The sequence below is a fragment of the Periplaneta americana genome, chromosome 6 (genome assembly GCF_040183065.1).
Source record: "Periplaneta americana isolate PAMFEO1 chromosome 6, P.americana_PAMFEO1_priV1, whole genome shotgun sequence".
Taxonomy (NCBI): Eukaryota; Metazoa; Arthropoda; class Insecta; order Blattodea; family Blattidae; genus Periplaneta; species Periplaneta americana.
Genome location: NC_091122.1, coordinates 185,322,783 through 185,335,239, shown reverse-complemented (window position 1 = coordinate 185,335,239; position 12,457 = coordinate 185,322,783). Strand labels below are relative to the sequence as shown.

General features: G+C 33.6%; 1 protein-coding gene across 1 annotated transcript; it reads right to left on the bottom strand.

The window, feature by feature from the left end:
• Window positions 1-1,460: 1,460 nt before the first annotated feature.
• Pop5 (POP5 ribonuclease P/MRP subunit) lies at window positions 1,461-11,874 on the bottom strand. Its single transcript, XM_069829718.1, has 5 exons — window positions 11,577-11,874; window positions 9,782-9,930; window positions 6,573-6,742; window positions 2,090-2,252; window positions 1,461-1,690 (listed from the first exon to the last, which is right to left on the bottom strand). Exons 1-4 carry the CDS (start codon window positions 11,594-11,596, stop codon window positions 2,106-2,108), a joined length of 486 nt encoding a protein of 161 aa, XP_069685819.1. The 5' UTR covers window positions 11,597-11,874; the 3' UTR covers window positions 1,461-1,690; window positions 2,090-2,105.
• Between the last annotated feature and the right edge of the window lie 583 nt (window positions 11,875-12,457).

The following is a 12,457-nucleotide window of genomic DNA, read 5'->3' as shown; positions in this document are numbered from 1 at the left end:
AAAGTCATTTGACCTCTTGCACTCCAATATTTTTCAAAGATATTATCAGAAAGATAATATTAAAATGGATTTGAGGGAGGTGGGATGTGATGATGGAGACTGGATTGGTCTTGCTCAGGATAGGGACCGATGGCGGGCTTGTGTGAGGGCGGCAATGAACCTCCAGGTTCCTTAAAAGCCAGTAAGTAAGTAAACTCTCCTCGTTAACGTCACTGAAATCAGTCACTGTATTAAATTACCTCTTGTTTTTTATTGCAAGTGACACCCAATAAATCTTTAAATGATTGAGAGGATATTAGAAAAAGAAAGACAAAACTGTGAAATGGAACATACATACAAATTTTTCTAGAAGAAATCATCAAACAGAGAACAATATTATACTGTGTTAACATATCTGTTTATACAGAACATTTGCCGGGAAACTGGTTTTGCTCAGGTAAATGCCATTAGCCATTTGCTGTTACAGATCGAACTGAAATACCGAGGAAATAGTATGTAGCACTGAGTCCTTTGCTCTGAAGGTGTTCCATTATTCCACAACATAAGAGTTTCCTTTCCCATCATGTAAACAGTCCTACATCTCGCATTCAGATACTCTCAAAACAGGTTCCAAAGTATTTTTGACACACATGTTTTTTCATAAGTTTCAGTAAAGTGCAGAAATCAAATAAGCAAATAAAACATGTTTTTGGAAATAGTTCTCTGAACATTGGTGTTTCTGAAAAATGGGTGGAAAGGTATATTTTGTTATCACTATTTGGTTTCTGAAGAAGTCCTTATATTAGGAAAAATGCGAAAAAGGATTGTCTTGTCAGCAATTGTTTTTAATATTGCATTACTGTGGATTTATGCTTGATGTTACTGTTGCTGGCTATAAACTGACGTGCGTATCTGTTGGTTTCCATTGCCGTGAGTTCTGGCAAATCTTGTATTTTGTATGCAGTAGGCTATTAAACCATGAAGTGACCAACGTAAGTATCTGCTCCATTTCATCGTGACTACTTCCAGTTCAAAAGTTGTTGTTATCATGTTCAGTTTCAATGAGTCTTTTGTATGATCCTTACACTTAACATCACACAGTGATCAACAGCAGGCTGTAAATACTGCAGAAGAAAGAATGGATAAATACAGCGAGTGTGCAATAGTAATACGTCAGGGGTTAGCAAACTGCGCTGGTACTCAAAAACTGCGCTTGGGCATGGGTTCGAACTCCATATGGATTGATTACATGGTTTGCTTTACTCGAGGGTTTTTTCGAATAATTGTAAGGCGAATATTAGGTAGCTCCATGGCGAATTCTTGGAGTCTTCTCACCAATCACCAATTCACTGAAATGTTTCTACTCATTAATGACCATGTTTTGCCTAAACCACATAATATATGAGATTGTACTGCCTACAAACAGGGAAAGGAAGGTATAGTCTCAAGTTACTTGGAATTTTTATTGAAATTGAAGCAAATTTGACAAAGTCTGATTTATTTACTGCAAACAAACCATAGTTACATGATGGAATTATTTCGTCCACAACAATATAATTATCTGTTAGTAATCCTACAGATGTTGGCCACTTTCAGCTTCGAGATAATATATTATACTCTTGTCACTCTCTTCTAGCAGGTGAACTTACAGCGATGTAGCAATCTCGAGTAAACGGAACCAGCAGGTCCAATGTCTGCCGTTAATCATCTCCTGCAAAAGTAAGGATTTCAAAAAAGTTTAATAATCATCTGACTGTGGTTGCATTTAAAAGTCAAAAGGACCTTGCAATTCCTCACTGAAAGTTAATAGTAGACTACGTACACAAAACAAAATCTTGAGATATTTCACAAATTATTTTTAACATAATTTCTTTCGTGTGGCCCACAGCAACTGGTCAAGATTGACTTTCTAAGCTATCATTTATATAACACATAAATTTTTGTTTTAATGTACAAATAGAATAATTACTGTACTCGTTTCATTTCCCTTATCTTTTTATGTTTCTTAATTCTGGATCCCACTTAAGGACGGATGCTTTTAAATAACTCTTAGTAGTTCAGATTCCAAATCTTCAGTTGAAACTAACATAAATGTCAAATGCTCACTTACCTTGTCTGAAAAACAGTTAAACAGCTGTTGAGCTTTCAGGCTTTTTCATGCCTACGAATGTTTCTAGTGCACTTAAATCCATAAGCGCGTCTTCCATCATTTTCCTTTCGTCATCTGTCTTCAATGATGACCACATCTTTTCTAGACAAGACTTTTGATGGTCCTAGAAAGAAATAGAATCATTGATAAAATTTCAAACTTCTTTACCGTGTTAATATTTAGGATTCACCTTGCTTGACTAGTTTCGAAGTCTTGTGCTTCATTGTCCAAAACCTAGTGGAGATCCCGTGCTCTCTTCTGGTTTCCTGTTGTGGTGGGGTGTGTTCATGATTGTATCGAAAAGGGTGTGTGTTCTGAAATTGAGTTGAGTGTTCAGGATGTGATGTAGGTGTGTTTTTGTATGATTATAAATTTCATATTGTTCTAGGGTGTCAAGTTCAGGTCTTTTGGCTGGATGTGTAGTATTTTCATGTGGTTGTCTATGTTGCTGTAGCTGTGATTGGAGTTTGTGATGCGTTCTGCGTAGTCAAGCAAGGTAAATCCTAAATATTAACACAGTAAAGTTGGAAATTTAATCAGTGATATGTAAATGTTAAAAGTGTATATAGAAAAATGAAGAAATAGCCAGGAGTTCGGTTGGGAGGTGATTCCACATCCCCCAAATTCTCCTGATCTTGTGCCCTCAGAGTTCCGTGTTTTCCATTCTCTATCCCAGTAGCAGCTCGTCGTAAAAAAAAATAGGTGAAGTGCTGTTCACATACATAAATGCATGAACAGTTTTACCAATATAATGAGTAGGCCTACAATTCGTAAAATAAGTACAATTTTACTAGTTCTAGAACACATGCAAACAGGAAAATTAATTTATTTCAGGACTCGCCCAATTTCTTGCATACCAAGTCTATCCTCCTATCTTTTAAAGCCGCAAACCTGTCGATAATGTCTTCATAAAATATCTGAGTTTAACTGAGGGTGGAGAGTACAGATGTGGACAAATTATTAACAAAATTGACGATTTTTATGATAATTCTGTTTACAAAATTTGACTTTTCAATTTAAACTACAGTTGACAGTTTTGCATATTTCCATCATTACAGTAGACAGAAATATGTAAAAATGTCAACTGTAGTTAAAATTGAAGAGTCAAGTTTTGTAAAAATATATAATAAAAATCTTCAATTTAGCTAATAATTTATAAATTAGCAAAAATGTCAACTGCATTCAAGAGCCAAATTTTGTAAAAATATAAAACAAAAATCTTCAGTTTTGCTAATAATTTGGAAATATCCAAAATGTCAACTGTAGTCCAAATTGAAGAATCGAATTTTGTAAAAATATACAATAAAAATCTTCAGTTTTGCTAATAATTTGTAAATATGCAAAAATATCAAATGTAGTCCAAATTGAAGAGTTAAATTTTGAAAAATGTAAAATACAAATCTTCAATTTGGCTAATTATTTGGAAATACACAAAAATGTCAACTGTAGTCTAAATTGAAGAATCATATTTTGTAAAAATATATAATAAAAATCTTCAATTTTGCTAATAATTTGTCCACGTCTGTATATCTCTATCCAAAGCTATGTGGGGTGTAATCCTGATAAAATAACATAGAGTCAGGTAATTTACCGTTGCAGGGGTGGCTGCTTGGACACAAGGAATGAGGATACTATTCTCGAGTCAGGTAGTACATACTGTAAAATTTCACAGCCCTTAAATAATAGCCCCCAGCCTTGGAGACCAGCTTCAACCCTTCTGTATTATTAGTACCGTTAGATCTGCAAACTGGTTACTCCACTACAACAAGTCTGACAGTTCTCCGTAACTGAAAGACTCAGAAACGCACTTCACTCATACAATCTTTCTTTAGTGCGTGACGTCACGTTACCATGGCAACCAAGTGCTGTATGAGAATGGGAGCCTAAATAATTTCACCTCTACAGTATTGTAAGTTCCAATAGACACCGCTCGGCGCTCGTAACAGTTGACGTTATTCTATTCAGCGGACGGTTACAGCTACTATTTATACAACTAAACACTGTTCGTAACGACTGAAAAGAAAACTTTTTTTTTTATTTTAGAAATATGGTACCAGTAATAACTAGAATTCATTATTAATAAGAGATAAAATTGTTTTACATGTAAATAGGTGAAGTGGTACTTCACCTGAATAACCGCCCCTGCTCTATCCAACAATCTTCAAGGGAACTCCTTTGATAACCAAGATGCTTTACAAAGTTGGCTTGACGACTTCTTTAACTACAAATTAGCAGATTGCTCCAGATGTGGAATTGAAAAACTACCCCAATGTTGGCAGAGAGTCATGGATAATGCAGGAGAATATATTACTGATTAATTTCTGTCTTCTGTTCATCTTAAAAACTTTTGTCACAGTGAAAAAACGTTACGAACTTTTGCATCAAGCCAATATATTGGCAGAAGTCTCGGCTACTTGGGATTTTTAACCGTATCTGGACACAAACATTCACTTCAAAACCTTCTGACAGCACATGTGCCTTGCAATATGCAAGTTCTGATTGAATGTGTATGCGTGTTGTTTTCATTCACAATTAATTCTGATGCTGAACAATCTCTGCAGTTGAAAGTGTCTGTAAATATTGTTTATTGTTAATAAAATAACATGGACAAAAATACAATCTTAGTTCTTCCCTGAAGGAGTAAAAAACTCGTGCTCAGGGAGATATCTAAACACAATAGTAATATGCGTTACAAGAGCGGTATGTTGATGTTTTCATGTTCGAGGAAAAGATTGAAAAAGCGAAACGTAGTTGAGCTTTTTTAATTTCCGAGAACATGAAAACAAACATACCGCTCATGTATTGTACATTATTTTGTGCGAAGATCATTTATTACATACCTGAAAGACGAATTTCTAATTAGTTGCAATGAAATCTCCATGTTGGTTTCTGTTTAATGACGGCAACTGTGGAATACCAAAATATCTATCTTCAACATTGTTCCTATAAAATGTTTTCTGTGTTTACTATACTCCAGCAGGCCGTGATATACGTCTGTCTTTTTTTCCCCACAGTCTATAAATGCGAACTTAAAACAAACAGTAAGGTTATGTAATGATTTATTTTTCATTTTAATATTTTAACAATATTATTTATATGACATATTGCAGTAATAACATCGGCATCTGGAATCTTGTTGATTTTTTCACGACTTCCTTAATGTTACTTGCATTACAAATGCAGTAACTTTTGTGGTGTTGTAGAGTTTACTTAATTTTTGCAAATATTTAAAAACAATAATTAACAGTGCAATTTAGGTGAAATTGCAGTGGTAAGTTTCCAATTTATAATTATTACTATATTGAACGTCTCTAAAAATAATATGTTAAAAGCCTAAAGCAGTAAAATGAATATGGCGCTTAAGCGGTAAGAAGAGGGAAATTGTTATGTGTGTTACGTTGGGAATACTGAATGTGGTATTTCACACTTACCGCGTATTGGTTTTGTGTGGAAAGCAAGCAAATACGCACGATCTCGCACAAAGATAATTTTTTGACACAAACTGGGTCAAGAAAAAAGTTACAGGAATAAATTAAATTTAAAAATACAATTTCAATTTTAACAATTTAAGTGATACAAATACATATACATATTAAATCAATATACATTCTTTAAAAATTAAATTCCTAACGCTATTTTCGAAATTTCTGATACTAAAATTTTCCAAATTTGGGTATTTATCAATTATTTTATTGTATAACCTTGGACCAAAGTAGGTACCATGGCTCAGAGCTGTGCTTGTGAAACACTTTGGTTCCTCTAGTCGTATAAAATCGGATCTTTTAGTTCCATATTTATGATGATACAATTTGAATTTATTACGGTTTTTATGTATGAAGATTAATAAGGCAATATAATAAATCTGTTTAATTTTCAAAACATTAAAATCAGTACACAAAAGCTCAGATGAGTAATCAATTGGTTTATTAAGGCATATTTTAATAATTCTTTTCTGAATAAGTATTAGTGGAGTGAGATTAGAAATACATGCATGTCCCCACCCTAAAATTCCATATTGGAGAATGGATTGAAATAAAGCTAAATAAATGAGACGTAAAATATTAACTGGTAAATATGACCGAAGTATAACAAAGATATAAATTGTTTTACGTAATCTATTGCATAAATATGTAATATGTTTGTTCCATCGTAAGTGTTGGTCGATTGTAATGCCTAAATACTTAACTTCTGAGGAAAAGATTCTGCTATTTACATTAATTGTTACTGGGAAGTTTATATGCTGGATGAAAAATTATAAAATTTCTACAGCACTTCTACTGCTATATGATTGTCTTGAGAGAGTTACAGGCAATATTTATCAGCCATTTCTTGACCACGTCGAAATTCATCGCTAGTCATCACCCTCGTCCATCCTCATATCAATGTTACTTCTCATCTCGGTTTATATGAAGTACATATTCTCGATACAAAGGTGTGAGCTTACCTTAATGAACCTATAACACTGCTTCAGTGTAGCTCCAGTGTATAGGGTTCTCACAACCACCGTCTTGTTATCTATCATTTGCAACAACGGCAAACAGCTGGTCACGAACCGATGAACACCATGGCGCACACGTACAACAGCAATCCTAGTCCATTTATTGCAATATTTTGCTGCAAATAAAGAATTATTTGGATTAAAGGTATCTTTCCAAGTCACCAATGTTAATGCTGTACAAATAAATTACTACATATTCTAGCATGTGATCATTTCCTACAATATTTCATTAAAAGTATATTACAATCTTTATGGCACAAATTTAATTGAAGTTAAAACCAGGGGCGGCTCGTCCTAAAGTGCTATAGCACACTCGTAATTTTGTTAAAATAAATGTTGATGATATGATGTAATATTATTTCATGAAAACATTATGAATCAGCCCATTTTTCAGATGGCATTAGATTGCAAACAATTATACAGTGTGTTGAGTCTCTCCGTAACGAGAGCTGCACACACATTGAATGTTGACGGAGGTTAAAATATCCTTAGGTGAATGACGTATTTTCTCAGCATTAGCACAAGAAACCGGTTAGTTGTGCGCTATTTTCCCAGTAGAACCCCGTGCCTGGGGTTGGTTGGAAGTATCAGTAGTAATGAGTGAAATATTCTTGATATGCCAGCAATTCTACGAACTGATGCCGAACTTACAATTAAGTTAAAAAATAAAGCTTATTTAAAAGCGACTACATTGTATATAATTTGTAGATATATTTTTTCCTCTCTGAGAATTCAAGTTGAATGATATTAATGTCTTACGTTATAATGATGGAATGATTTCACTGATTAATAAGGCTAACAAATATATTATATTATCTTTTTGTGTTTTACTATTAGTGTTATTCTGTGGACCGAAATCAATTCAGTCAAGAGTTTAACTAATCCATTCTCTATGAGAAATATGGAGGAAAAAATTGAAATGAAACGGTTGGAAAGGCCTACACTTGATTTGATTATAAATCGGAAAACAAAAGGCGGGAAAAACTGTGCGTACAGAATAAAATTTCACAGGATAGAGTATGACAACAGTTTCATCCTCTAAGTAATGCCGCAATCTAATAGAAATTCTGCAGTAGGAAGGAATGCAGTATGCACTTATTTTCGACATTAGATTATTTGCATGTTATGTGTATGATCAAGCACAGTCGATATTTTTGTCACCGGCCACCTCTGGTTAAAATTAACAAATTATCACAAACGGCTAGAAACAAATACAAGTACAAGGATGTGGTCTTCAATTCTTCTGTTTATCATATATAGAGAAAATTTATATATGAATCATGGATACATTGAAATCAACAGGAATTTAAAATTAGATACATGATTTAATCCTAACAGCATTTAAGGGGAGAGGACAGTATTTTTTTTTTACTTTTTTCCTATTTGGTGTAAAAATATTAATTTTTTGTATGTAGAGAGCTCATACCTGTAGAAACTCAACCATATACAGATATTTTGAAAAAAAATATTTTGGGGCCCAGATTTGAAAAAAAAACCTACCCAATGTAGGATTTTACTAAAATCGATATACCAGTATCTAAACCATTTTTAAAGGTAGATTCATCCCGTTTTTTGCAATGTACTTGCAAAAGCATGCTCTACAAACTGTCTGCAACAGAATCTTGATATTGGTCCCTACATTTGTAAAATAAACAATTAAAATTTAATAACACTTTTCTGAATTCCTTTCTTGCAAACAAATGGACGTAGTTTTAAAATGAAATCAATTAACAAAATTCTGTTACAGAGAAAAGTTTCCTAATAGTCTAAAGAATGTGTGTTCTAAATTTCATGCATGTATCTTTAATAGTTCAGAAATTATATCCTATTTTGTCTGGCAATGTAGCAAAAAAATTAAGTTACCGTAAACCGATAAAAGGCGGCGAGTGATTTAAAAATCCATAGCGCAGGAAGTTTAAAAAATATTATGCTATGCATTCCACACATTATCACAGAGAATTGTAAAGAAATTTTTTTTTTAGCTTACTCATTTTTCACTAAAAAATACCATCCTCTCCCCTTAATGAAAACGATCTCCAGTACTCAGTATACATAATTTAAATATGGCATGGAAGCCAATACTGAAAATACCAAAATTATGACCTTCTGTAGTAAATACCTTGTTTCTAGCAAAATGTGTTTAGAAAACAAAATTTTATATATCTTGGTTGTAAACTGTAATTTTATGATGAATTAGAATAATGGACAACATTTTTAAATGTTCCAAAACAATGGCAATCATTAACAAGATAATGAAGCCTTCTCTAGTACAGAGACATGCTTAACCTACAGCCAATAAGAGTGAGATGGTGTCTGGAACATGTTCCCAAGTCTCGTGGTGTTTGTAAACAGAGCTGGCAATATGGCTGTATTTACTGTAGTTACACAGTGTAATAGTAATATGCATTACAAGAGCAGTATGTTGAAGTTTTCATGTTCGAGGAAAAGTTTGAAAAAGCGAAACGTAGTTGAGCTTTTTTAATTTCCGAGAACATGAAAAACATACCGCTCGTGTATCGTACATTATTTTGTGCGAAGATCATTTATTACATACCTGAAAGAGGAATTTCTAATTAGTTGCAATGAAATCTCCATCTTGGTTTCTGTTCAATGACGGCAAATTTGCAAAACAAAAATATCTATCTTCAACATTGTTGCTTTAAAATGTTTTCTGTGTTTACTACACTCCAGCAGGCCGTGATATATGTGTCTTTTTTTTCCCCCCAGTCTGTGATGAGTCTGGAATCTTGTTGATTTTTTCACGGCTTCCTTAATGTTACTTGCATCACGAATGTAGTAACTTTAGTGGGGTTGTAGAGTTTACTTAATTTTTGCAAATATTTAAAAACAATAATTAACAGTGCAATTTAGGTGAAATTGCAGTGGTAAGTTTCCAATTTATAATTATTACTATATTGAACGTCTCTAAAAATAATATGTTAAAAGCCTAAAGCAGTAAAATCAATATGTCACTTAAGCGGTAAGAAGAGGGAAATTGTTGTGTGTTAGGTTGGGAATACTGAATGTGGAATTTTAGACTTTCCGCGGATTGGTTTTGTGCGAAAACCAAGCAAATACGCACATCTTGCACAAAATAAGTTAGATCAATATTAATGAACCTCTATCATATACATCTTAAAAGAAAGTAAACTGACCACTAAGACCTGATCTTATTGCAGCAACTCCAAAATCTCCATAGGTTTGCTGTACCTTGTTCAGAATTGAAACATAAAGGCTCACAGGCTTCAAGACCAGGGCAGCGTCATCTTTCCTGTCAGGCTGGTTCACTTCAACAACAATGTATCTGTAACATGTGGCACATAATACAAACACAGACCTTTTCACAACACAGATACAATCATTCATTCTAAATACAGCAAATATTTAATATCAGCAATCAACGACCAGGTTTCCATTAAGAATAGTAATAGGGGTGGTGACCTCTATTTTTTAGTTCACTTTAATTTATTGTTTTGCTTTGTAATGTTTAATGTCGTATTCCATATCTTTTGACAATACCTTATCTATTTTTTTATTTAGCTTCTACAGTGGTCCTCACCCAGAGATTCAATTGAAGGACTAATTTACCTCTGGACTATTTGAAGAGTGGAAATGGCAAAGGTTCTAAGGGTCATTCAGAAAATTTTACAGGAAACAGTAAAAACTTTGTCAGTTCTGTTGTTAATGTTTATTTTTCAAACAATTTACAAACATTAAATGAAATATCAAGTGTTAAAGATTCCAATAACTGAATTGTAAATAAACAAAGATTTTCTTTTTAGAAGCCACTGGTTGATCTACCAATGATAATTATACCATATTCAACCCCGTATTTCAGTAGCTCTACACCCATGGGCTAGAAAGAATTTTGCACCCCTGCCAACTAATTTATGTAAATCTTAGATAGACATACTATACTATAGCAAACTGTGAAAAAAAAAAAAAAAAAAAAAATGTGACTTTTAACAATTTAACATGTCATAGTTAATTTTATGAAACCTCCTATGTGACAGTACTTACACAACAGTGCCAGCAGATTGGGTGGCCGCAGATAAGCTCCTAGTGGCAGGTGACGAGAAAGTGAAAACCGTGCAGCTAAACAAAACAGTGTCACTCACTGTATTTCAATTTAAACGCGTAATTTCGGGAATAATTGAGAAATATTTACAATACTGATGAAAGCAAAATAATTTCACATATACCTTCCATGAACATAAGAGACTTATCAAAACGAAATTTAGTCATGTTCTGGTGTGGCTCGGTTGAGACGAGTTAACTCAGTTTCGATGGTTCGAGTCTCGGCACTTTCAAAAAACGTAAGTTAGGCCTATAAAACTGAATAATATCATCAGATATGAATAGGCTATAGCGTAGAAATTAGGACATAGGGTAGATGCTAGTAGGCCTACTAGTATAAGAGTTAGGAGTGGAAAGAAAGAGATAGAATAGGTGGACATATAGTTCAGTTGAGCCGTATTTTCTTGTAGTTTTATTTACTTGAATGAAATAGTGTCATATTTTCGTCATGTATTGACTGTGAACCGCAACGCATTCCTTTTCGTGGATAGCGAATCTAGCAGTTAAGCTTCTAAGCAATAAATAAAAGTTTACATTAACTAATCTATTGTGGCGTTCTGGGGAATAAATACTTTAAAGCGTATTTATTAGCACATATTTAGAAGTTTGTATTGGCATGCGTAATGAAAAGGAACTTAGTATTTGCTGCTTCTATGTTATTTTACGATGTGTGGTATGAGCATTAGTGTAACGAACTGGTGACAGCAACAGATATTGAGTTTTAGCTGAGATTTATATACTGACAGCAACGTTAATTGTGACAGTCCATATGGTGAAAACGGAAGTATTTAACCTACAAGAGCAAATGTTTCACTCGAAAGTCGCTTTCCTTGGAAAAATTAAGCACACTAAAAGGAACGAAATGTGACTAACCTGTTTTTAAATCTCACCATTGAGAGGAATTGCAACACACAATTATCTAAACTTGTTGCAAATATGACATCTAGGGATTTCAAACTTGCTTAGAAAGTTGTGTATTCAACAACCTTAATACCTGTTTTTAAAATTTTCTATCTTTTACATTTATTTCCCCAGTTTCGATCCCACGCAGCTCATATTTACAAATTAAATCAGTGTTGTAAACTTTCGTACTTCAATAATATTTACAAATGCGTACAAAGTGCAAAAAGTTCTGTTGTTCTCCGTGCAAAACCTGGTTAGCGTGACTGTCAATGTTACCAACTCTTTCTTTAGAACCAGCTATTAAAAACTGTGCAAAATTGACATACTGTCATGTAAACAGATATTATTTTGCAGCTTTGAGGGCTAGATCCCTACATCAACAATACAAATTTGATAAATCTTGCTCTTTAAACTAGCCGGCAAATACACCAGATCTAACAGGAAAACTGCTACGTTGGCGACACTGGAGACGTGATCGCATTTGACGGAGAGGGCTATTTGACCAGATGCCATCTGTCACGGGATTTAGTTTCCAAATAGTTCACATTTTGCAATTTTGTAATGTTAGAATTAATATGGACAGAAACAAAATATGTCCATTTTTTTAATTTCATTTATTATATTCCATAGATCTTACATTAGCAATGAAGCTTTAAGATGCGGAACAAGTCAAAATTTTACAAGCTTACAATTACAAATTTTTACAAATGTTTTACAATTTTGCAAATTTCTACAATCTTCTACAATATTTTATAATTTGTTGCGAGATGTAGATGAGGTGAGGCCCGAGGATTCGCCAAAAAATTACCTGACATTTGCCTTATGGTTGGGGAAAACCTCGGGAAAAGCCC

Excerpts from the sequence above, each read along its gene's own strand:
- Pop5 (XM_069829718.1), bottom strand. The coding sequence starts at position 11,596 with ATGGTGAGATTTAAAAACAG. Across the intron at positions 9,931-11,576 it reads ATGGTGAGATTTAAAAACAG|ATACATTGTTGTTGAAGTGA; the intron begins GTTAGTCACATT and ends CACATGTTACAG. Across the intron at positions 6,743-9,781 it reads AATAAGATCAGGTCTTAGTG|CAAAATATTGCAATAAATGG; the intron begins GTCAGTTTACTT and ends CTTTATTTGCAG.